This window comes from Halichoeres trimaculatus, unplaced genomic scaffold (assembly GCF_033239565.1).
Source record: "Halichoeres trimaculatus isolate MK-OKI-2021-1 unplaced genomic scaffold, fHalTri1.1 fHalTri1_scaffold_15, whole genome shotgun sequence".
NCBI classification, from domain to species: Eukaryota; Metazoa; Chordata; class Actinopteri; order Labriformes; family Labridae; genus Halichoeres; species Halichoeres trimaculatus.
In genome coordinates, this window is record NW_027437193.1 from 5,590,965 (window position 1) to 5,618,179 (window position 27,215).

At 38.2% G+C, this 27,215-nt stretch overlaps 1 protein-coding gene across 1 annotated transcript; it reads left to right on the forward strand.

Moving 5' to 3' along the window:
• Window positions 1-1,540: 1,540 nt before the first annotated feature.
• On the forward strand, window positions 1,541-26,455 carry mppe1 (metallophosphoesterase 1). The gene is made up of 9 exons (XM_074689598.1): window positions 1,541-2,120; window positions 2,217-2,325; window positions 6,110-6,213; window positions 14,287-14,367; window positions 16,806-16,914; window positions 17,261-17,341; window positions 20,660-20,782; window positions 21,003-21,143; window positions 25,398-26,455. The coding sequence occupies exons 1-9, from the start codon at window positions 1,867-1,869 to the stop codon at window positions 25,581-25,583; spliced, it is 1,188 nt and encodes a 395-aa protein (XP_074545699.1). The 5' UTR covers window positions 1,541-1,866; the 3' UTR covers window positions 25,584-26,455.
• Window positions 26,456-27,215: the final 760 nt, after the last annotated feature.

Sequence of the window (27,215 nt, forward strand, 5' to 3'; positions counted from 1 at the left end):
TCCTTTCTTTAGGTGAGATTTCATTAATGTAAACAAGCATTAAACTTAAAGTCATCTTTGTTAATTACCTTTCATATTTTAACAGACCAAAGTGCTTCATAAAGTAAGAGGCGATAGATAATAGCAATTTGTAAGATGACCTCTCTATTAAAAAGTTCAATAGATAAAAAAAGGAAAAAAAAAAAAAAAAAAAAAACCACATACACACACAAAAAACGTAGCATTTACACGATCCAGTTAATGCCATAAAATCACCAGGATTAACTTGTTCAAATGATATTAATTTAAAAAAGTTAAATCAAATATAAAAAAGTGAATTAACAAAAAGTAAACAATAATGAATAAATAAAATAAATAATAATAAAAAATAATAATTAATCATTAAAAAATAAACTAAAATAATTTTAAAATAAAAATAATGAAATTAAAAAACATACAATTATTATTTTTTTAATTAAACGAAAATAGTTACAAATTGTAAATGAAAATAAATAAATATTGAGAGAGTTTATCAATAAAAGAACCATCTTAAATAATTACAGTTGACCGAAGCTATGTACAAGCTTGAGACACAAGATACATGAAAAATGAACAAATAAGCAAAAAATACTCACAGTGAACAAAAGCAAGTAAAAAAGAGGTTTATGCTTTCAAAGGGTTTTTATTGAAAATGACCAGAACAACGTTAAGGTAGATGAGGCATATTTAAGACTAGGATTCGTTTCCCTTTGTTCTTTTCAAGAGGCGACCTCCTACAGTGAGAAAGAATCCAATACAGAAGAGCTAAAAACTGAAGTCCATAGAGCGTCCACTAGAGACTATCTCCCAAAGTAATGGAAAACCACATACAAACTCATTTCAAAAAGCTAATTTTTACACCAAAAACATCTGGACTGCATTATAACCACTTTTCTCACGACCATTTCAGATATCTCTATTTATCTCTATTTTTTAATAAATCTAATCTTAAACATTTATTTTTTTCATTTAAAAAGTTTGGTATTATTTTAGTTCATTTCATTTTAAAGAAAACTAATTCTATGGTATTTTAACCCATTTTATGTTTTCCTTTAATGTATTTTATGGTATATTTATTTATTTATTTCTGTTTATCCAATGCAAAAGAGCTAACAACTGCACTTCATCAAGTGTCCACTAGAGGCTGGCTCCCAAAGTAATGGAAACCACATGCATACTCATTCAAAAAGATACATTTTACACCAAAGATGAATATTTTATTGTTTGGTAAAAAATGACTTTAGACTGATGCTCATTTCTCTAACCTGACTCTTTACCTGACACTAACTAAACAGAAGCTAGCTTAATTTCTAATATAGCGTCTGACAACAGTAGGCTTCAAAATGAGACACTACTGGTGCTACTGCACTCAATAACAAAAGATATATTAGATATTTGATACCAAAAAATAAATGTATCATTATTTTGATGCTGGGGACAATGAGATGAGGAAATAATTAACACATTGCCAGGATTTTTTATTTTATTTTGGAAAAAATGAAACCGGAAATGCGTTTAACTTGACAGTCATGTTCTGATTCAAGCTGTGCTCAGTTATTGTGGAACAGCGGCAGGTTGCTGCTGCTCTCACCGCTGTTCCCACACACAGAGGACGGTTTTTATACAACTTTTTATCTCCTTTGTGTGATTCGGGTTTTTAAATCACTTTAAGGCCACAGGGGGTGTTTTATTTTTTTATTCCATTCAGCCTCAGAGGAACTTACCATGAGCATCACACGGCCGGAGAGCTGAGCAGTCGGGTCTGGAAGAGGGGAAGAAGATGCCTCATGGACCGCTCCATCACCACCAGTGCGCCACTTCAGGGCATCCCAACCGAATAACAAAGACATGCCGCGTTTTAGCGTCAGATGGATGGTGGCGGTGCTGTTGATCGTGGTGGTCTGCGGTGCTTTCTTCTTCTGCGAGTATCTCATTTACTTCCCCACCATACTCAAGTGCGGCTGGCCGGAGATCAGCCATGCGCGGGCCGGCGGAGAGGGCATCGACGGCCGGTCAGCGGACTCCACAGTCCGCGCTATGGTGCTGTCGGACACGCATCTCCTCGGAGCTGTGGGGGGACACTGGTTCGACAAACTGAGGAGGTAAAATCACCACCCTTTCACGGCTTTGTTCTTTCATGTGTTCCCTCTGATTTGTAAACAAAAACAAGCTAAAACGGTGACTTGTTGTCTCCAAAGGGAATGGCAGATGGAGAGGGCTTTCCAAACCGCTCTGTGGCTGCTCAGGCCTGAAATTGTCTTTATTCTCGGGGATATCTTCGACGAAGGCAAGTGGAGCTCGCAGAAGGTAACGCAGAGCTCCCTGTTTTTCTCCTCATTGCTTTGTCTGCACACTGAGGATGATGAGGATGATGATGATGGTGATGATGCTCGTGGATGCAGAACAGAGGCCAGCTCTCTTTTGTCATCATCAACATCATCATCATCATCCTCATCATCTTGTACCCACCAGGCCTGCAGGTTTTGAGGAAAACAGTAACAACATCAGCATCGGCAGCAGCAGCAGCCTCCTTATTCTGTCTCAGACATCCTCAGTACATCATCCTTAGGGGAGAAAAAATCCCCTGAGAATCCTCAAACATCCATCGCTGGATTGTCAAGGAGGATAAGTCACCTCAGAAGTAAGAGAGAGGAAGAAAAGCCTCATTAAAAAAGGAGCTCACTGACTGTAAAATCTCCACTAATCTACAACATTCCCCCGTCAGCGTCCTTCTTCATTTTCACACTTGGTTGGCGTGTCTTTCGTGATTTGTATTCTGTGCACTTTTCCAAAGAGGGAAGGACTCGGATTCTTGAATTCTGGGAAAGAGAAAAACTAGAAGTAGGTCAGGGGCTACAGTTTTTTGATGCGGATCAATCTGTTGATTATTTTCCACTCTGGTGGGTTCAGGGTCGTGTGATTAGAAAAAAGGGGGAAAGGCAGAGATGATGTCCTTAATGGAATAAATTATCTGAGATTAACCAAAAGGAACAAAGAAACGTCTCTGAGATTTGTTGTGATGTCCTAGTTGTTAAAACCAGAGACAGAAGTGATGTTTAGAAGAACGACTGACCTAGATGTGTTTCCTAGAAGCCGTCATTTGACGTATTTGAGTTGTCTTATATCAAAGTGTATAGATTTAGTCTTAGGGATGTGCCGATACTGAACTCAAGTATCAGATTTTAGCTGATCTTTGCATCTTCTAACTGATCAATGATCGATATTTTAGCCGATCTTCTCATCCGATTTTTCACGTTAGCTGTCAGTGAGCACAGTTTGACCCTCATGTGTCAGTTAAACCAAGCACTCTGACGTGAAACAGCAGCCTCACTTAGCTTTATTACAGAGCACATGCACAACCAGACACATTACAGCAATAACATCTGCTTCACAGCACCCTACGGTAACTCTCCAGGGACATACGGTCTAAAAAGGCCAAAACAAGCACGGGACAGTCTGAGAACAGTCCAACAGCCACACGTGAATATATTTATGAGTTATGATCTTTTGATGAGGCGTTCAGTACAACTAAAACATCCTAAAACAACATGCAGCGTAGTCCACTGACAGAGGAAAGAACGGATAAATATCTACGGACAGAGAGAGTGTCCAAAAAGCTTCACTATCCATGTCTTGTTAGCCGTCTTGCCTCACTAGAGCTGTACAACACAGTCCATGTCAACATGTGATGTGATTAGTTTGACACCAGACGTTTCTTTCGTGTTTCTGCTGAGCCTCACAGCACATTGCTATGATTCCTTTACTTTCCAAGTTGGGATGGTTCAGGCCAGTCACATTTCATTGAAAGGAGAAAGAAACAGGAAATAGTCGCACTAGTGTCTAATATTTACGTTTGGATTTAAGCACATGGACCACATGGAAACGCTTAGGGAATGAAAATGCTGTAATGAGCATGCCAGGCCTGTAGGTGGTGCTATAACTGTCTTGTCCAGAAGTGTCTTTTGGTAGATCTAGAGTTGGGTTGATCAGAAGTGGCAACTTCCGGTCTGAGAATATGAGACGATGCTGAAGTGCTAAAATCTGCTGTTTCTCCAGTGTTTGCTTGAGGCTGGCTCTGGAAGTACAGGAAGTCACAAACACACCAAGCCAAAAAAAGCCGTTTTCAAAGCAGAAATTAACCTATTTACAGCCTGGTTCAAAAAAACATGTCTGAATAGCTAATTTTATTACCGGCACACACTGTACAGGGGGTGATTTTTTTTCGAACTTGGCCGTTCAGAGGATATTAAGATCGCAAGCTCCCCCAATAAGAGGCACAGCTGAGGGTCACGTGACTGACAGGCGCCCTATGGAGCCCTATTCCAATATGGCTGCTAAAGCCGATGTGCTTCATTTTCCGTTTCAGAAACAGACAGGTGACATCAGGGAGACTACGTCCATGTTTTATACAGTCTATGGTCGATCATCTGGTGTATTGGTGAATACTTAGAGCAGAAGTGGAGCAACAGATGATCATTTTGTTGAAAGACAGTCAGCAGATTCAGCAAAACAAGCACAACATGGTAGTTTGCGGCGATCGCAACAACGGTACTGTTGTATGTGCTTGCGTGAAGCGGAGCGTGATGTCAACGTTTCCTCTGAAAACGCTGACTTAGTGTTAACATGGCAACAGTGACAGCATTTCAGAAAAATCCCACTCTGGAGGTCGTTTTCAAAAGTTGGCATTCTAGGTCGGCTAAAATGCTGTTTCTGTATGAACTGTACAGAAGAGCATGCAAAATAGATAAGATGACTTTAACATCAAAACTAGTCGGACTAAGTTTAATGGAATTAGTAAGCTCAAGACATATTTTAGCTAACCCAAGTATCAGATCAGGACTCACTGTCCACAGATATTGAAAACTAAAAACTTGGTACCAGGGTCAGAAAACGACCCTGATAGTTTCGGGATATCCTCAGTTAATAGTTTAAGTCCATTTTATCGTTACTCTTAGGGAAACATTTCCCCTATAAACTCATTCCTATGATCCGGTAGTTCTCAAAGTTGGTCATGAAATGCTTTCCAAAAATGTAAAAAAAATATATTAACAACTGCATATTTAATTGATTCTTCTAAAATTTAAACAAAAATAAGGGTTGAAAGTCTTGTACAAAAAAATACAAACAGATAAATGTTTGATTTGCTTTATACATTTCTTTGTTCAAGACCCCCAAGGTGACTAAACCAGGTTATCAACGATCACATTCGTTTGTTTGATAACAACAGTGTAAACTTTACAACAAGTTTACAACAGCTGTTGAAACACAAAGGCCGCGAGAATACATTCTGGTTTTATTTTTTATACGTTTATGTGTCAAAATCTCTTAATCAGATAGATATTTAATAAAATCTAAAGACATCTAAAAAAGTCAGTCAACAGGGTCGGACTTGAAGCCGTAACATCGCTGGATCTCTGCCATCTTCATACTTTTTGGCGGCAGAGATCAAGCGGTGTTTCTCTGGTTTAAAGGAGCTTTTTGAAACTACTTTGCCTCTCGCGCTCTTCTTCTTTCAAGTGTCAACAAATCCATGTTCAGTACAGTAAATAGCAACCCTTACTGCCCTCTACTGCTCTGGTGGTGTGGTGCAGTTACTTTTTTTTCTATATATGACATTAATCTGATTTCAGACTTCGGTAGAAACTCAAACGTCAGAAGTTGAGAGAACATGGATACAAGATAAAAATGATGTTTATTAAAAAATATACTGACATCTTTTATGAGGGTTTTTGTTTCCCAAATTTTCCATTTACATGAAGAAACTTAATATTTTAGAACCTGAACCCAAACATGTTCTTTGTTTTGTGTCTGATAAATGACCTCAAAGAACAATCGATGATTGAAACTATTCCTCATTAATCTTCAGTGAGCAGACTAATTGTTCTCCGGTGAACTGCTTCAGTCCTGCAGGTGCACTGGATCTGGAATCAAAACAAGCTGGCTCGGCCGCCCATGGGGGCTGCTGGGTGACCCTCTGAGATCCCATTAGCCGGGATCACGAGCGGGAGCGTTGTCTTATTAAGAGCCTGTGCTGAAACCTGCCTCAGCTGTGTTTGTGTTGTCCCTCCTCTCTCTGTCTCCGTCTCTGCAGCACTGGGAGGACGACGTGCGTCGCTTCCACAGGATGTTCAGACACTCCACAGACACAGAACTGGTTGTACTGGTTGGGAATCACGACATCGGTTTCCATTATGAGTAAGCACCTGCCTTAAAGCCTCTTTGTCTGACTGTTTTTACTGCTCAGCCTACAGTCTCCTCTAACACTGAGCTTTGATTGTGATGAATTTGTCACTGCACCAGTTAGGAAAAATCTAAAAACAGACGCCCAAAAATGGACAAAAGTCAACACTAACCTAAAACTGTACAAAGACTATGCAAACAAATCAGAAGGACAATGTTACACAACCTGGGAACTGTTGGATTTACAGCCAGTTAGACGAGACCAACCTGTAGGGGCACTTATCATGTCTTATTAGTATTACCAGTATTTCTATTAAGAAGCAAGGTTTGGCTCCATTCTTTCAGATGAGTTAGCTTCTCAAAACTTCGAATTAAAACATGGTCTGCTCTCAGAAAAGTTTCTCCACCATGGACTCAACTTCTGCTGACTTCTGATCAGATCATGGCTGTTACAAAGCAACTGGTGTTTCGGGGTAAAGAGTGACCTTGCAAAGTGGAGGCCTTAAGCTGACCATGCCAGTGATTGGATTGGGTAATTGGGCTTGGTTACTCGTTACCAGGGTTGCACTTTACACTGAAACACTAGAGGTGTCTGTGGCTGTGAGTTATTAAATGTGTTACTGTATCAACCTGAATTAACCAGATTTGACTGTGAATAATTCATATTAACTGATGAAACTCTGAATCAAGTCTTTACTTTGTTCATGAAAAAGTTGGTTTGGAGTCGAGGTTATGACCAAAAACAACACTAATGACTCAATATGGAGAGTAAATAATTATAAGAAGTTTGGAGTGTGATAATTATCAATCTTAAAATACTGAATCATTATAATTCTGATGGATTTGGAGCAGTTCTCTGCCTGGACGTTGGTCTCAGACTCAGCGGTCCATGTGCTGGTCTTTGGTCTGGGAGGGTTTCTGGCAAATGACAATTTAGTCAAAAACATCCGGTGACTCCGTGTCTGGATTCATCCTCTGAATGTCTGTCTACTTCCTCAACTTTATTTATAGAGCACATTTAAAACAACTGGAGTGTACAGATTAAAAGCAGCACAAATAACAAGATACGATACTAAGATACATAAAGACACTAATCCAAAGCAAATATGAAATAAAATAAAATAGAAAATCAAAATTTAATTAAAATGGTGCCAGATGTTCAGTCAACTTTGATTGAAAGCCAGTGAGAAGCGGTCAAAGTCTCTGTCACCTTTAGTTTTGTACCTGGTTTTTAAAACAGGTGACTGGTCATTCTCAGTGTCCTGGCAGGGACGTGATGATGAAGAAGTTTGGGCCAGGTATTGAGGAGCTGGGCCATTAAGAGTCTCAAAAACAAACAATATGAAGTCTTCCAAGATAGGGGTCTCCCTTGTATGACCCCCAACTAGGCTGGAAAAAGAGCCTAGATGTGGGGGGTAGCCTCTCTCGGCCATGATCAGAGGGCCCCCACTGCAGCGTCCAAAAAAGAAATAGAAAAAGAAAAAGTCACTGTCCATAAGGCAGGACTGCCTCTCTATAGTTACCCCCTGTGTGTTTTTTCATTTAAATGGGTAAAGAAAGATGCTTCTAACAGAAGTTGTTTAATATCCCCTTAGATTTCAAGTTCTGCTCAGCCCACCCAAGAGCATCTTCTGAAGGCACACAGTTTTTCCCTGATGTCTTTCTCCCGCTTCTCAGCTGTTCCCCATGGTCTGGATCTTTTCACCATCTCCCACGCAGTGCGGGATAGTTGCTCAGCCGGACTTTCTTTCGGTGTGGTCACTTTGACGGGTAGCCCTCTGTTCCTCATATCGGTAGTCGCTTCCTCCGCCGTCTGATACAGCCGTGTCACATCCTCGTAAAAAACTCGTAGCCTGGCGGTTCTCGGTTTGTCCCCCAGGTCCCAGGGGGGTTTCGGCGCAAGTGCACGGTGTGCTCTCTTGCCGTAGAGCTCCATATCGGGTGGAAGTTCGAGTGTGTCCTGCAGTAACTTATCTGCAAAGTCCAACATAGATGACCCCTCAGCTTCTCGGGAACACTATATATTCCTATATTTTCCCGTCTGGATCGCCCTTCCTGGTCGAGTAGCTTACTTTCTTGGTGGTTTATCACTTTTACCATGTTACCCCTTCAATCCATGTCTCTGCCTGTGCTATTTTTTGATTAACGTTAGACAGTTCACCCTTAATGTCGATTAGCTGTTCTTTGTCTCTTCAAAAGTCCTGTATCTCCTCCAAGACATTAGCCAAACTTACGTCCTTCTGGTTCGGATTGCTTTTAACTTCGGCATCATGTGCACGTGTAGGTGAGCGGTTGTTGTTATCCGTATTGTCCTCATTTGCAGGTTGTTCAGCAGAGTTTTTCTTCTTCGTGTCTCTTTTTCCCATTCTTGCCCCATTTGTATCTTCAATAATTCACAAAAAAAGTCGTATTTGACTAGATAAGAGGGCTAAACAAGCACTTTGTCAGGGTGCTGCTACCTTATGCTGCCATTCAGGATGCTTGTGTTTCCAGTTTTGAAGTCTATTAAAGCTGCTGTAAGGAACTTTTGCTTTGTGTAAATTTGGCGCCCCCTGTGGACAACAGAGTCTTTGTTAAGTATGGAAGAATTTCATCCCCTCATCAATGTCAATATCTGATGTAAAAATTCGATATTACCACCCCCTCCCCCAGCTATTACAGACATTACAGACATTAGAAGTTATTATTGAATTAGCGTCAATTAGCGCTGAAGATGTTGCCTGTTTTTGTGGCTCATAGAGAAACACAAGTATTAATTTCAGTGACTTCACAGGAGCCTCGAGCTTTTAAAAAAATCAGAAAACAAAATATGATATAAAACATCTTTTTTGTTCAAGTTTGAAAGATTTCACCTTCAGTTTTTTATGAGTCACAGGAATAAAAGTCGGATTTTTCTCTATTTGTCCAAAAAAAAAAAGTATACATGTTAACTCAAGCCTTATCCTGAGAGGACCTGGGGATGTGTTTGCAGACGACTCTCAGATAACAGGTGCAAATCCTCCTGAAATGCAGCCCGGCTCATGGTCTGACATTCTCATGTGGCCACAGCCGAACAAACGTGGGCGCGTGCAGGGCAAAGTTTTCATGAAAGTGGAGCAAGATGTTCGATGGGTGCAGTGATGGCACCACAAGTTTCAGTAAAACCGGTTTTAGAGTCACCGAAGAAGGATAGGTGAATGGTATGTGTGTGTGTGTGTGTGTGTGTGTGTGGGTGTGTATGCTTTTCTCACTTCCTTTTTTACCAGTTGGCATGAGTGTCAAGTCAGCTGTTTTTGGCACACAATCCTTCCTAAAAAAATGTAAAAAAAAGAAGTTTAAATCTGAGAGGTCGTTAATAAGGAAAGCACTAAACCTCTCCCATAGACAACAAACACAACTTAGAGCTCCTGTGAGGAAGTTTCAGCTCCTTATGCTGAAATTAATACGTTTATTTCTCTATGTTTCCTTACATAAACAAACAGCATTTAAAGAGTGATTCTATAATTAGAGCTACATTTAAATGTATGATATGTTAGAATTTGCAGTTTTTGTGTTGTCCGATTTCTCAGATGTCAAATTTGCTCTTCAAAATTAACACTAGACTACATATTTGTGAATATTATTTTCAGTATTATTTGTTTAAAATAATCACTAAAACATGACAAAGGTGTTTTAAAAACTATTTTATTAATTTATATGGATAGAATAATTCATTTTGTGTTTGTCGGAGAAATCAGCTTCAACTGTGTTATCCACTGAAAAAAATCCCTATAAATCAGCAATGGTTTGCTCCAAAGTCACATGACTTGAATTAATTGAAGTCACATCCTTTTTGGTGTGAACCTTGAAGAAAGTGTGTCATGTTTCAGCTCCTCCTCATCAATATTTCATCAGAATAATTGTCTGTACATGGGGCGCATTAACTGTTTATCAACTGTGTTACCAACATTTTCTGGTGTTCTTACTATAGATGTTAAAAAAACAAACTGTGAAGGAAAGGAGCAGAAATATGAGCTGATGGAGGTCAGGTGGTGCCATGTTCAAGGTCTGCAGTTAGCACAAGGTCCAAAAAAATGGAGAAAATGTCAACCGTGCTATCTGTTATTTTTGTGCCATGATTCTTTAAAATTTTGTCTAAACTGTGATACTGATATGGATGATGAAGGACATTTCTAGGGAGCGTTGTCTGACATAGAAATGTTGAATAACTCTAAATTCAGTAAAATATGGATTTATGTTGCAAAAATAGTCACAACTTTTGTCCATAACACAGTTGACAAAATGATGCTTTAAATCTATTTTTGCTACTTAAATATTTAAGAATTCATTAAAGCTCAAGCTTGACAACTAATGAATTTAGTACATTCCATGTGAATCATTTGCAATCAAATAGAATATGAAACAAAAAACACATACATTTTCACTTTTTTGTAAACCTGAAATGTTCCCCTAATTACAGAATCACTCTTAAGTATAAAGTCTGAAATTTACTAAATTATATTTTAATGTCTTCAAGTGGCGCTGGGGCAGGGGGTAACTCCTCACAGGAGCTTTAATAGACCCCAAAACTGGAAATAATAGTAATAATAATAATGATAATGATAATAATAATATATGAAATGACAACATCACATCAGGAGGAAAGAGGAAAAAGGTTTGACAGAGAGATAAAAGGATAAAAACATTAAACAACTAAGCAAATGAAAGCAAGCACTGTGGAGTACAATGGTTTGTCATGCTCCATAAGAAGGTTCACCACCAGAAAGTGTGACTTTTATCTATATAACATCACTTTGTCAGACAGTTAACGTCTCAAAGCTTCATGATGAATCAGTGAGTGGATCAAAGACATCAGCAAGTTGTCCACATGGGGCGCCATTTAAAGAAAAGGTTTTAAGGCAATTACAAGGCAAACAAGAAGGTTGAACAAAATTAAAAGTTAAATAAGAAAAGAAATGATGGGGGTTATGAAATATTGTACATAAGAGACAAAACAAACAAACAAAAAGAGGAATGAATGTTAAAACAAACATTTAAAGAGAACAGTTGCATCAGTGGGTCACAGAGTGGATTGTTGACAGTCGTACAAAGATAAATGTCCTCTAAGACACAGTTCAAGGAGGCCTGAGAGGGGGATTTCATCTTATTGTGAAAGCTGTTTGACAAGGAGCCAATTTCTTTCGCAATCTCTCCAAGTGTGATTTGTTTCCCAGTTTTTGGAGCCGTTGTTTCAACTCACTTCTGACTTCTGAGGAGTTGTTAGCCAGCAGTATGCATGTGGGAGAAGCTCGGCACCAAATATATCATAGTTATAATAACAATTTAGTATTTTAGGGTTGATAATTCCCATAGTTGATAGTTTGATTATATACAGATGTTTTACTGTGAACAAAAAACTGTTTCTTCAAACTTCCTCTAATTAATAACTTTTCATATCAACTCTGAAGTGTTGTATTTGGTCTTGGCTTTGGCTTCAAACCAACTTTTATGAACTCCACAAAGTCAAAACTGGATTCAAAGTTTCATCCATGACTTATTCACAGTCAAACCTGGTTAACTGAAGTTGATACGGAAACACATCTGATAACTGACAGCCACAAGACAGCTCTGGTGTTTCAGAGTAAAGTGTGACCCTGTTAACTGGTGACTGTCAGCTGACCATCACTGATATGATCAGCTGAAGGTCTTCAGTTAGCACGGTCACTTTACTCCAAAACACTGGATGCTCTGTAACAGTCATGATCCGGTCAGAAGTCAGCAGAAGTTGAATCCATGGTGGAGGAACTTTTCTGAGAACAGACCATGTTTTGGTTCAAAGTTTAAAGAAGATAACTCATCTGAAATAATGAAGCCAAACCTTCCTTTGTGGTGACATCGTGAGGTTGTAAAGGGTCTATTAGCACAGCCTTATACATTTAACATCTAACGCAAATACAGAGTTAAAAAATGCATTTTGGTTTAATTCAATTTTTATTTATTTCAAAGGTTTGTAGATGAGAAGAAGAAAAATGAAATAACAAAATTTGCTGCTCAAAGAGCAACGGTGTTACAGTAATCCAGTGTCATTTAACCATGAAATTAACAGCCAAGAAAAAAAAATGCAAATTATAAAATAGACAAACCTGCAATGTTTGAGAAGGAACAGAAGGAAACTAAAAGCTTATATGAGCCTGCTCCTACCTACTAATCACATCATTGTATATTACAGTATAATCTCATACACAGAGTAAATACAGAATCAGAATCACCTTTATTCAAAGAATATTTCAAGAATATAAGTAATTTGACTCCAGTTAACCTCACTCTGTCAATACAATTATTATTAACAAACACTTAATATCACAATAATAGGAAAAAGAAATAGAGCTAAAGTAGTTTTTATAATAATAATAAAAGTAATAATAATAATAATTATTATTATTATTATTATTATAACAACAACAACAACAATAATAATAACAATTATAATAATAACAATAATAATAATAATAAAGGACTTTGTACTGATAAGAATAAAAAAAAGTTTATCCACTTAAGTTAAGATAAAATTATAAATTCAAATATTCCAGTTTACCACACTCGTTGTACAATTATTATAAACATTTCAAATATTATTATAAATATTGCAAAAATTGGCAAAATTGCTCTTAAGAAGTAAAATATAAAGGTAATAATACTACTAATTATTATAATATAGATTATAATAATTATGATGATTAAAAGGGGCTTTGTACAGAAAAGATAAGTGAGTATTTACATGTTAGTAAAAAAATAACTCAAAGTATTTCAGTTCACCACACTCTTTTTGTACAATTATAATCAACACACAATAAATATGACAAAAATAGTACAAAAAATAGAGCTTAAGTAGTCAAAATAATGGAAATAATAAAATAAAAAAAATGAATAATAATAATTAATAATAATCATAATGATAATAATAATGATAATAATAATAATAATGATAACAATAATAAAAACAATAATAATAATAATAAAAACAATAATGACAATAATAATTATTATTATAATTGTTTTTATTATTATTATTATTATTATTATTATTATTATTATTATTATTATTATTATTAGCATCATACAGGACTTTTATACAGACAAAATTAAAAAAGTATATACACAATTTAAAATTAAAATATTTCAGTCAACCACACTCTTTCTGTACAATTATTATAAATATTTTAATTTTATAAATATTACAAAAATTGGAAAAAAAATAGAGCTTAAGAAGTAAAAAATAAAGGTTTTAATAATGATAATAATAATAAAACTAATAATAATAAAGGACAGATAAGAAGTTGAAAAAAAAATTACACATTAGTTTAAATAAAATTTAAAAAAAAAGATTTAAACATTAAGATACAGTCACCAATCAAACAAAGAGGAATATTTCAACTTTCGCATCTTCACAAGAAATGGTTGAAAACTTTGATGTGTTTAATCTGATATAATTTTTAATAGTACATGTCCTCCAACAATTCCAGGAAAAAAGAAAAACAAAACACATTTACATCCTCACATTTTGATCTACTGATACTCTTCAAAAACATCTTTTTATAACAGGGCTTGGAAAAGACGTGGTTTGGAAAAGTCAGCCAGTTAAAGAAAGAAATCTTGGAGAAAACAATCTTGAAACTTGCACAAAGGAAATCACCTTTGGAGGTGTCGCGTGCAGATTTAATGAGGCCCTGATCTCACAGTGATTGTTGAAGGCTGTGTTTTTGTGCTGTTGTTAAATTGGATTGCATTATGTTGCAGGGATGTTGCATTATTGTGTATGTAACCCTCTCTTTGTTAGAAACTCTTCCTCTTAATTTCTCAGGGGGTCAGGCAGTGAAAGCTGATACAGGGAGATGCATAAAATCCTCCTCCACTTTTAGTATTTGAAGTCTGTGATTCAGAAATGCAGGATTATGTCGACACACAGCCGCTGCTCATGTGTGCTTTTATTTATTTGACTGGAGCAGCAGGGAGGGAGACGGCTCGCAGCGCTTATGTAACATCGTGTGACAGACAGACAGAGCCAGCAGAGCAGAGCCGAGCAGCAGGTTTTGTGTTTCAGCGTGACGAGTACGTTGTGTCTCCCTGCAGGATGGACTGGTTCAAGCTGCAGCGCTTCGAGAAGGTCTTCAACGCCTCCTCCACACGCATCGTCACCAAGAAGGGAGTCAAGTGAGTGTGGCTGGGGACGTGGAAATGCACAGGGTGACCTGTGACACATCTGCAGGGATGTGACTCAGCAGGCGGGAAGGTCGCAGGTTTAATCCCCCTGCTTCAGTCTGTGCCAGAAAAAAGGCTTTTTATACGAGAGAGCAGACAGGGAAAACCCCGAACTGCTCCTGAGATTTAACTCATGTGATGAAGGGCACAAATGATCAACCACGTCCTGTTTTCACTCTGTGTCATCAGTTTATACCCACTGCACAAGCCTCCCTATGAAGTTTGGTGTTCAGGTTTATCCTGTTAAACAATTCTAAATCTGATTGTTAAACAGTTTAAAGAGGGGGTATTCTGCATTTTTTAAGTCTTTATTCTGCCTCTCTGGTGCCAGCTGTTATTTCTTTGCATGATTTACAGCTCAACAAATCCCTACTTTTCTCTTCCTTGTGTTTTATAAAACACTTCTCTGTCTGATCATTCTGTTCATTTTAGCTGCTGTCGCTTTAAGGCTCCTGTTCCACAAACCCCCCTCCACACTGATTGGCTAGCTTTCTGAAAGCCTGTTGAGGGCAGAGCTTTTAGCAGGCCTTGGGTTTTTTTTTAGAAGGGAGCACATTTGAATTTGTGAAAATGACTAAGTGTCAGCAGCTCTTACTGACATTTTATTAAACTAGTAAAAATTGAAATCACTTTTTTCAACTCTTTCAGAAAATCAGTCACTAAATGTCATCGAACATCTTCGTCCCATTATCACAGGCTGATGAAATCAAACCTCACCTGTCTCTCAGGTGTCTCTTGATACCAGATGATCAGTGGTCATTTTTCTGCAGTGTTACGTCCTATTTTAACATCTGCAAACTCTGCTTCTGACCAAGGAACATGTTCTCCACTAGGGGGCGATATGGGGGAAATATGTCAGGATGTTTTTATGACAGGATCAGGATCTGGGTTTGATCAGGTTTAATTTTCTTATTCAGACTATTTTAACCTGCAAACATAGCAGAAAGAAGGAAGGAAGGAAGGGAGAGGAAGGGAGGAAAGAGGGGGGGGGGTGGAGGCAGTAAGGAAGAGAGGAAGGGAGGAAGGAAGGAAGTAGGATGACAGTGAAAGAAGGGAGTCAGGGAAGGAAAAAGGGAAGTAGGAAGGAAGGGAGAGGAAGGAAGTAAGAATAAGAAGGAAGAAAGGTGAGGAGGAAGGTAGCGAGAAAAGATGGAACAAAGGAAAACAGGAAAGAGGGGGAAGCAAATAAATAAGTGAGGGAAAGAAAAGGGGAGGAGGGGATGTAGGGATGAAAAGGGAGGAAGAAAGGAAGTGAGAAGAAAAGGGAGGAAGAAAGGAGAAAGGAAGAAAGAAATAAAGGAAAGGATGTACGAAGAAGGAAGACAGGGAAGGAGGAAGGTAGCAAAAAAGGACGGAACAAAGGAAAACAGGAAAGAAGGGGAAGGAAAAGGGGGAAGCAAAGAAGGAAGGAGGGAAAGAAAGAAGGAAGCAAGGAAAAAAGTGAGGGAAAGACAAAAAGGGAAGAGGGGATGTAGGAAGGGAGAAAGAAGGGAGAATATTATAAAAGGAAGGAACAAAGGTAAAAAATAAATCAAGGAAGGAAGGAAGTGGGAGGAAAAGGGAGGAAGAAGGGAGAAAGAGGAAGGAAGAAATAAGGGAAAGGACGTAAGAAGAAGAAAGACAGGGAAGGAGGAAGGTGGCAAGAAAGGACAGAACAAAGGAAAACAGGAAGGAAAGGGAAGGAAAAAGGGGGAGAAAAGAAGGGAAAAATGAGGAAAGAAGGAGGGGGAATATTATCAAAGGGAGGGTCAAAGGTAAAAAGGAAGGAAGGATGGAAGGATTGAAGAAAGGGAGGAAGATAAGAGAAGAGGAGTAAGGGAAAGGAAGAAAGGTAGGAAGAAAAAAGTTAGGTGAAAGAAAAATGGGGAGAAGGAAGAAAGAGGGAAAGTCAGGAAATGGAAAAGGAAGCTAGGAAGGAAGGAAAGATTGAGGATAGGAGAGACGGGGAAGAAGTAAGAAAAGAATGAAAGGCAGAAAGGTAAAAAGAAAGGATAGAAGGGGAAAGAAGGAAAGGAAGGTAGGAAGGAGTGGGTGGGATATTTTTTTAACTTTGATCCTGTCTTGTGGGCTCTGATGTGCTTTGTAACTCTCACATTGAGCACGTCATGCAGTGAGACGTGTTTGGATCGACTTTGCTTCGTTTGTGACCTTGAAGAAATGTAAGTGTCATGTGACCTGGTTTCCACAGCTCTGTTGTTAATCCTCACCTCACAGGTGGTTTGAACACTTTCTCTTCTGGTTTAAAGCTCAGCAGCACTTTCCTAGCGTAGTACGCCGAGTGTTTCTCTTTAAAGGTCGGCCAAATTGCTTCGTCTGATCCCTGCAGCCTCTCTGCGGCTCTCCTGTGTCTCATGCCAGACTCGCTCAGACCTTTTTCCTCCTCTGCTCAGTTTTCTGCTGGTGAACAGCGTGGCCCTGCACGGCGACGGTTGTCCCATCTGCCAGTCGGTGGAGAAGGAGCTGATCAAACTCTCCAGAGACCTCAACTGTTCCCTTCAGGTAGGCGGGACATTTCCACTCACACACACACGCTGTCACGTTCAGCAGCGCCTCAAACACCCTCTGCTGCCGGCGATCATGAAGTGTAAGAGCTAAGTGAGGAAATCAGCTTAAACCCAAAGAGCAGCCTCATCTGGAGCAGGTGTTTGATGCTTTCTTCACACTCGCTGTTTGTGAAGCACGTTCAAAGTTCTGGCTGTTTGCTTCTCCTTCCTCCTTCCTGCAAACTGCTTCTTGAAACAGAGGGATTGGAGAGATATGAGATGAAAAATGTTGGAGGACACGCTGCGAGCTGGCCGACGAGGCAGCTGATGAATTCTTTATGTTGTCCTTTTTTTTTCTGCAGAACTCGCAGACGGGCAGCGGAGTGATGGACAGCTGTGAGGGCTCGCAGCTCTACCCTCCAACGCCCCCCATCATGCTGCAGGTAAACTGGAGCTGTACTCTGGAACTGGCAGGGATCCACTCGCTCTGCATGAGTCGACTAAAATAAACCTTTAGATAAACTCATTCAACATCCAAAGATAACTGAACTAATATCTATGTTTCTCCTGTCCACACTGGCCTTGAAGTTTCTCTATTGTGACGTAGTGTCTTATCTTTTTAAATTTTCTTAAATAACTGTCTCATCATGACAGGGTTAAATCTCAAAAATTGTCATTCTTTCATAATATCCACAAAGAGTTTCTCATTTATTCATATTTCTGTGATTAAATAGTTTCTTCAAGGAGTTTTTAAAACCACAGCTTTAACTTTAACTTTTAAATCCCATAGTTTTGATTTTTAGTTTCATCAATGTGACTTACTGTCTCATAACTTTGACATTTTATCTCCCTATCATTGTCTTTTTCATTATTTAAAGGGGCTGAGAGAAGTTTCAAAGTGATCTTGAAAAAGTTTCCCTTCTAGATATATGCCTAATCCTAATCCACACTTTAAAATGAGATTATCAGCACCAATATTACTGTTTTTTCCTTAAAGCTACTTCTCAGCTTCCCGATTGGATTAGACAGGACCGGATTGATGTATGGCACGACCAAGTCTCTATGACAACACCACGTCGGCTGACAAAGTTTAGTAGAGAGAAGAGAGATCTGTGTTTTTCTCTGCTGAAAACGATTTCTGTGATTAATTTTGTAGTGATGGTGGACACTGGAGCCTAACTGTCAGACAGAAAAAGGACAGAAGAGCAGAAGAAAGATCAACAGGAGAGCGATAGAGCACGAGCTAAAGGCTAACACAGGGGCTAAACTGTTTGTGCTAATGTTGACTCCAACCCACAATCAGCAGTTATTCTGCAGTGGTCTGTTCAAACTTGAGAGTCCATCAATAAAATGAAGAGTGAGGTTACGTTCGCTCTGATTGGTAGATGACTGGCAGGACATAAACAGGATTTCCTAACGTTACACACTACAGGCTCATCTTAGATACAAACTGAAAATGTTTACTTGTTGTCACGTTAGCCTACAGGTACTTCAGAACACCAGGCTGCCGATAGCTCTACATATAGCCGGCTGCTACAACGTTTGCTTGATGTCACGTTTCAAACTGTAGTGCTTCGTAACTGTACTGATAAGTCCCTTACCTCAGCGCGTTGTATCTAGGTATAGGTACCTTTCACATATGAAACGACAAGGTACTGATGCCCGGCACTTGGCAATCGGTACCGGTACTCAATGGTACCAATTTTTTGGTACTTTTTTTATTCATGTGGTAAAAAAAAATCAATTTGTTTAATAATAAGATATAAGAAAAATTCAATTTAACAAATTTATTCTTCAGTATATAACCTTGCAATGCTGTATTTATGCCCATCATGGAAAATAGCCTTCTCTTCCACTCCCTTACAGTCACAAAGATGCATTTAGGTACCTAAACATGGTACCTTTTGCTTTTATGCGAATCTGTACCTGGTACTTTTGACAGAATTTGGTTGGAACCTATAAAAATACCTCATTTGGTACCTATCCCTAGTTGTATCCAGTGAAAAGTTGACTTGAACAAAGAATATTTTTTCAATTTGATCTCCATTTAACTCCAAAACAAACACACACCTCACTAAAAGTAATTTACAACAGTGTGCGGCGACTCCAGGCCACAAGGTGGCGAGGCGGTCCACTTAGAGCAGATCCTCCTTATAGCATTTCTAAACATTTCTTCTCATTTTCACTTTGAACATTCTAGATCTCCTTTTTATCCCTTTGAATTTTGGGCTTGAGTCACAGAGTTTCCCATTTTTATTTAACTGACTCATAAATAGGGATTTTGCACCTTTATTTTGAGCGGATTTGAAAATATGACTTTCCCCAAAATTAACAGCTTTTATACACATCCAGCTTTCTCATAATGTCAACTTTACTTCTTGTTCTCACTTTGAATTTCAAATTTCTTACTCCCTTTCTCTTCTAATTTGGGGTTTTAATCCTATAATTTTGCTTTTTTAGATTGATATATCTGGCTGTGTGTCTCGATATTTGACTTCCTGTCTCTTGATTTATTACTTTTTATTTATGAGACAAGGTCCAAAGACATTTCAAAACTTCCTCATATTAAAATATTTTTTTAATTCTTCATTTTTCAATTCTGAAAGGCAGACATCAGGACAAAACATAGAGAGATTATAGAATTCAGTCTTTCTTTTCTTTTTTAAGTATAAGGAACTAAGTTTAACATGGGAGAGACAGAGTGAACAAAAGACAAAATCTCTGAGTGGATTTGACATATTTAACCCAGTTTTTCCACCGTTTAACAAAAACATCTTTTTTGCAGACGTAAACAAAAAGTAACCCTTTTCATGGCATAAATATGATTTACAATTTTAATCCAGTCCTGTATTGTGGGGACTTGGAAAGCAACCACTTTCTAGTAATAGATTTTTTACAGGCAGAGGTCAATATGCCAAAAAGGTATTTATCTCCATGTCTTATTTGGGAATCAACATCTCCTAAAAAATAAAGTAGAAAACTGTAAAGGTATGTATATTTTTGCCATCCTTTATCATGATACTGAATTTCTAGCACTTATTTTATCTTTCTAAGTATTACCAGTTTATTTTCCAAACATTGTGGAGTTGTTCAAGGACAAGAGGAAGGATTAAAGTCACTGTTTACAGTAAAAAAAAAGCATTTGCTCGTGATTTTCTTCTATTTATGCTGGAAAAAAAACTTAAAACTCATCTTAAAGTGATAAAAACTGATAGCTGGATGGTGATTTGATTTACTGATGGAGTGAGTGCCTCATCATTTTCAGTTTTCATGTCATCATAGATCAGATATAGAACTTTTTCTCTTTTTTCTTTGCAAATCTTGTCCCGACTTTCTCAGGAGTCAGTCTGCCCCAAAGCTCGGGCGCTTTCACACATCGACAGGCGTCATCTCGGGCTGAATCATCATTCTCGTGTGCTGCTAAAAATATGCTGCCAGACTGAGCTAAAGAAACCCCTAAATGACTTTTCATAACACTGCGGCTTAAATGAAGAGCTGACACAGAATATAAGTGAGACTGTCAGACAGACAGAGTGGAATAAGAGGATTTTTATAATCTCAGAGACTAAAACAGAAAAAAAGCGGGAGAAAAGAGAAGGGTTTCAGAACGTTTTATTTGGTCTTAGGATAAGAGAAAGTGATGAAAAACATCCATCCGTGCGAGTTCAGGGAGTATAAAGAGTGTCATCTCATCAGACAGTGAAGAGATGTGATGTAAAATGATATGAAGTGTTGATCTTTCTGTGCTCTGTGTCCTGCAGCACTATCCCCTGTACAGAGTGAGCGATGCCAGCTGCACCGGTCAGGACGCGGCGCCGCCTGAAGAGCGACACCTGCTGTTCAGAGAGAAGTACGACGTGCTGTCCAAGGAGGCCTCGCAGAGGGTGAGTAACACTCTGCAGTCTCATCACACCACACCGCCGCTTTTTCCCCTCTCAGAGCTCCCGGAGCGGTTTAATCCAGTTAAAATACAGTCCAGCCGCTGCTGTCAGAGCCAGCCCTGGATGGAAACAGCAGATCCTGATGAGGAAGATGATGATGATGAAACTGATGATGTAAGTGAGCAGCAACCGGTTTCTCTTTCTGTCTCCGTGTCCTCCTCAGCTGCTGCAGTGGTTTAAGCCCCGCCTCATCCTGAGTGGACACACCCACAGCGGATGTGAGGTTGTCCATGACAACAAGTACCCAGAGATCAGCGTGCCGTCCTTCAGCTGGAGGAACAGAAACAACCCCAGCTTCATCCTGGTGGGTCAAAAACCTCCATCAGAGACCCCTCTTTCTCTCTGTCTCTTCTTTTCCAGAAAGGAAGAGGTTACTCTTTCTAAAAATCAGTCACTAAGCGTGCTCAAACATCCTTTTCTCCATTATGTCCGCAAAACACATCGGGATGTTTTTATGGCAGGATCAGGATTTGGATTTTATCAGGAGAGTTTTTCATTCTCAGACTGTTCTAACTTGCTAACACAGCAGAAGGAAGGAAGGGTAGAAGGAAGATAAGGAACAAAAGAAGGAAGGAAGAGCAGGAAGGACAGAAGGAAGGAAGGAAGAGAGGAATAAGAAAGTTAGGGAGGAAGAAAGGAAGTTATTCAAGCAGAATATGCACAGTCCAAATGTAGTTTGGTGAGAATTGACTAGATAGACTTTGGTTTGGTTGTGCACTCAACAGAAAATGTAAACGTTCACATAATTAAGAAGATGATTCCTCTCAGTGACATGTTTGATACAATGTCAGTTGAAAGCTGGGTGTGTATGGGAATAGACCTCAGACCTGAACATATGTGGCAGAGTTTGCAGAATACTCTTGAACTAAGCATAAACATGTCTTTTTGTCTCGGGTAGTTCAAGAATAATAAAAAGTGAGTATAAATTAATGCAAATAAACTGAGTTGGTCCTTTCACCAAAAGTCTCATCAAAATAAAACTTGTTAGAAGTTTTAGTTACACCCTGAACGTGTCTGATTTAACCCCATAAAGCCCAACACATCGTATCTGATACATGAGTTTGTAGCTGAAGTTGTATTTTGGTCCTTTTTCAAAACAGCTGCTCTCATCAAATCATCTTTGCTAATTTTCAAGAAGTTGCACAGAGAACAACATTTAAAGTATTCCTTTTTTTAAAATGAGTATTTTTGGCATGGAAAGAATAAAAATTCACTAAAAAATTACAAAAAAAAATGCCCAATTTATCAATATATCATAACCAAAATGATATAGCAGTATGTTATTAAACCTTTAATTAACCGGGAAAAAAAGACTAATTGAAATAAAAAAATCTCTTTACTTGAGTGTTCTGGCCAAGAGAGCAGCAGCAAAGTTACATTTCCACCACAGACACAAATACACAGTTTGCACAACACAGCATGGAAATATGGCAAATACCTCCAGGAATTAAAACATCTTACGCCAGACAGTTGGATCTGCCTCCAGATCATTAAGGGTCTGTTTAAAATAGACATGCACCCATTAATCGGTGCTGGTCTCCTTATTTTGGGGGATCAGCAATCGGCCCATCCTTACTTATGAAACTGATCTTATATTCCTCAGCCATTGTTGCTTTTTACCTTGAGATCTAAAACTCAGGACACTTTATTTGTTGTTTAAGTTAAAACATTAAGATTTTATTGTTTCACAGGTATTGTTCAATAACTTTGAATAAAATAAGACTGGAACATTGAGGGTATATGTTGTAAAAATTAAAAATCTGTATCATCCCAAATCAGTATCAGTAGGTCAGGCTTTTTTAAGATCGGTGATAGGCCAGAAAATTGTGATGGTGCACCCCTAGCTTAAAAGCATCCAGAGAGCACAGTTCACAAAGTTTCAACTCTCTCTGTAGATTGTTCCAGGTGGAGGGCATTGCAAACTTGAAAGATTTTTTGCCAAGTTCAGTCTAGGGCTGAACAATTAATCTGACATCGCAATGTAATAGAATGCAATTTTCAATTGGAAAGGCTGCAATTTAAAAAAGAAATTAGTTTCGTTTGTTTTTTGTTACTGATGAGAGATCAGTAAGCTTTTTACACAATTCATTTTTATATTTATTATCACACAGTGTTTCTTTTTCATTTTATAAAAAAGTGCATTCCACATGTTGACATTTTTCAGTGGATGAGCAAGAGATTGGGTTGTATTTACATTTTTGCACTTTATTTTGTGTGGGATTAATAAAAAAGAGGATTTATATTTATCCCGTGATCGAAGAGCATGAGTTCCTGCACTCCTCCGCACAATATAGGTAAGGAGACAGGACAGAAGCAGACCTAGTATACACTTGTAAATGAAGCGATACCAATGTATTAGTCTGCATGACGACAGGGAAGGCCACCCTACATAAGAATAGAGCATGCAGTGGTGAGTAAATGCTTTAAAGCCTGTGATGAACCTCCAGGCTCCGTGGTACACATTATCCAGAGCATGCAGGCTAAGAGCAGAGGCATGTAGGTATAAGATATCACTGTAATCGAGAACTGACAGAAAAGTAGCAGCAACAAGTTTCTTCTTAGCTTCAAAGGAAAGGCAGGATCAGATTCTAAACCTAGCTTTAGCCTCAACCTTTTTACAAGCTGTTGTACATGAAAATTAAAGTCATAAGGGTTGACAAACATCTCAATTCAAAAAATGAGAATGTTCTCACTCTGTTTTGATGGGTCAGGATTTACAGGGTTAAGACTAACACAGACTACATCGATTGGAAACAGGTTTTTACTAACTTAATGGCTCAGACATGTTAAAAACAATGTAGAGGACAATACAAACCAAAACCACAACTCCTCTTACAGTTATAAATCCTGAGCCCTGCTTTTATTGGCAAGAATAAATCAAAAACTGTTTATTCTTGGCACATACTTTTCTTCTTAGATATTTTTTCTCTCCTAAATTAGTTGTTTCTTCTGTCCCTAAGCATTTATTTGCTTACTTTGAGATTACAAATTTGATTTTTTCATTTGTTATTGTGTTTCAGGAAGTTTTCTTCTCATTTTCACACTTGGGAATACTTCTGAAAGTCTATTTATTTCTAGATTCAAAATCCTTGTCTGAAATTCTCCTGTGAAGTGTAATGAACTAGCTGCATGGACACATAATTTTACTATTTTTAAGAATTTTTACCTGTGCCATTTTTTTGTGTGATAGCTTTTTGCATGTGACAGACTCATTGTCACCATTATTTATGGTGATGCAGTGGTTACCACTATGTCCTCCTGTTTTGAATCATGCAAATCCACGTTTGCATCTTTCCCACAGTCTGAAACCACGCTCCTCAGGTGGCTTTGGTTGCTCTGAATTGAAACACTAACACTCACCTTACCGCCAGGAAATGTCGAAGTCCAGCAGTCGCGGCACAATTCTGTGATAAAAAAAAACAGGGTTAAAAAAACCTCCTGATATCAGTTAGACATCTGGCAACAACCAGACGTTTTTGCGCTGCTTACAGGTGTAAGTGTTAAAAAAAAATGGCAACATGTCTGGAGCTTAAAGCTGCTTCAGTAGCAAAAATGCATCTTAAAGGTCTGTCCTATAGACTGCTAGTAGAAGTTATAAATTCTGTATACAGTCTATGGTTGCTATAGATTAATATTTTTAACATTTGGAGGCCCTCTAGTGGCTGAATGGGTGCACTTCAACCACAACTTGTATTTCTACCTGTAACGCACACATTTATTCTTTTTTTTTTTCGTGACACTAAAATAAAAAGCCCTTAGAGAATTTATCCAAATATGTATGGAGGACAAAAACTGCCAAAATAAAAAAATAAAAAAGAGAATTGATTAAAAACTCAACTCAACTTTGTTTATAAAGCACTTTAAAACAACCTCAGGTGAAACTGAGTGCTGTACATAAAAGTAGTGCAGGAATAAATAAGTTAATAAAGCAAATAAATCATTAAAACAAAGGTGCGAATAGTAAAATAAATTGTGACATTGTTCTAAAAATAATTTTAAACAAAACAATTGATAAAAAAACAAAATAAAAACAAAAACGTAGAAACACTAAAACATGAACAGAGTCTCAGGCTGGATTAAAAGCCAAATAATAAAAATGGGTTTTAAGACTTTTTTTTTTTAAGTAAGAAAAACAAAACCAAAAAAATATATAAATAAATAAATAAATAAATAAGTAAATAATAAGTAAATTCTAAATAATAACTACAGAGCACTTTAATTTATTTATTGATATTTAATTCTATTTATAAGATATTTTTTGCATCTAGCCCCACATTTGTTTTCCTATTTATTTATTTATTTATTTATTTATTTAAGTATTTATTTTCACTTTTATTTATTTGTTTATGTTATTTTTTATTTTTTAATTTTTGTTTTTATGTTCAATTTTTATTCATTTTTAATTTTGGCAGTTTTGGTCTTCCATACATATGTCAAAATTTTGCAATAACCATAAAGCTGATCTACTGGGATGCACCAAACTGACTCAAAATGAGGTTTTATCTGACCGAAGAAGCTTAAAGTGTTACCAAACTTCTTCCTCCTCCACCCTCCTCAGGCGGCGGTGTCCCCCGACAGCCACAATCTGTCTAAGTGTTTCCTGCCGGAGGAGAGCACAGTGATCGGGGTGTACTGCTCGGCCGGCGCCTGCATGCTGCTGCTCTTCCTGGCGCACTGTATGTGGATGAAAGGCCTGCTGCAGTGCCTCAGCCTCTGCCTGCTGGGCAAGCACAAGTCCCTGTGAACTTCATTACCCAGAGTGCACCACAGCCCCAGGACTGAGCCAGTTGGTAAAATACTTGATGTGAGGATTTGAAGATGTGACGTCGTGTCCTCCTCCTCCTCCTCAGAACGGGTCGAATGCTGTTTGTACAAACTGTGAAGGAGTTTATATTTTAGATGTCTCTTCAGGACTCAGATTTTATCCCTGCTGAAAATTTTGACAATTTTACGGTTTTAGCCAGCGATCAGGAAGCAGGAATGTGCCAAATTGTTGTCTCAAATCATCTCTGAGTGCCAGACGGTGGGAGTTAAAGAAAAGCTAACCCCAGTCACTGATTTTATGAGAGTTTTCCTGTGTTTGTGGCATTAAAAGGAGACAGTTTGAAGAAGAACACATGTAAATACAATCCGTCCCTGGTCTGGTAAAGTCAGATGTTGGTTTCTGTCTCTTCACTCTGATGTTTGTTGTGACCTGATGTGAACACGCTCTCTGTTTTCTGTCCTTGACGTCTGATAACCCATCCAGGTTTCTCATTGTTTTTAAGAAGCATATCTGAGAATATTTATTGCTGACTTTCTGTGCCAAATGTTCGTGAGGGTTTTTGCCAAACTTGTTCAAATGTTTATGACGAGCTGTACATAACAAACCAGAATCTTAAATTCTGTTTTAGAGAGTTTACGGTGTTAACTAGAGGTCGATGTGCATTAAGAATCACTTTGAATCACTTGATCACTTTATGGATGAAATGCTAAATGTCTCGGGTGTTTGGAGTCTTTAATGACTTGTTAAACCTCTGATGGTGGCAGAAATAGACACATAAAAATATGAATGTGATTCAAACTCAAGGAAGTGTTTGCAAATGAAAAGTTGTGTCTAATAAAAAGAAAGTTTCAGAAGTCAACTCTTTGAAGCCATGTCCCTGTAAACCATACTATCACCCTGACTCCTCAAAATTTGCCATATCAAAGCGACATGAAGCTCTACAGCTGAGGTTAAAATGATTAGCCTCTGAATATATTTTTGGTTTTTCAATTAATCTAGTTCAAACTGAGGGTTGTCCTCTACTTTGCACACAGAATAAGAAGCTGAGCTTAGGCTTTGAGCAGTCACTGGAAGAAAGAAGCTGAAAGAAGAAATTGCTTTAAAATGGACTTAAAAAAGAACAGCTGATGCTTAAAAAGAAGGAGCATGAAACATTAAGATAAATCATCATAGCATCATTTTCGAGTGTCAAGAAGTGAAGTGAAAACTTCTTAGTCCATTTCTTGATGGTTGAACCCCACAGTTTGACACAGTGGTGGGAGTATCATGCTGTGGGGATCCTTCAGTGCCCAGTCTGGAACTGCTCCTCCAGATTAAAAGTTGAATCATGAAGAAAGAAAACCTGGGTCTAGATCTGGGCCGTGGCTTTGTCCCTCAACAGGACAACAAGCCAAAACATATGTGGCTCCTGTGAGGAACTAGCTCCAGAAAACCAAAGTGAACCCAATTGACTAGTCTGCACAAAGTCCTGTCTTAAATCCAATTTGAAACCTGTAAGGGGGGGCTGAACTGAAGACCATGGTCCACTCCAGAAAAGCATCAAATCTGGAGAAGCCTGAAAGATTTTAGAGAAGAAATGGCTGGGAGCCCTCAGTAGATGTGTCAAAGACT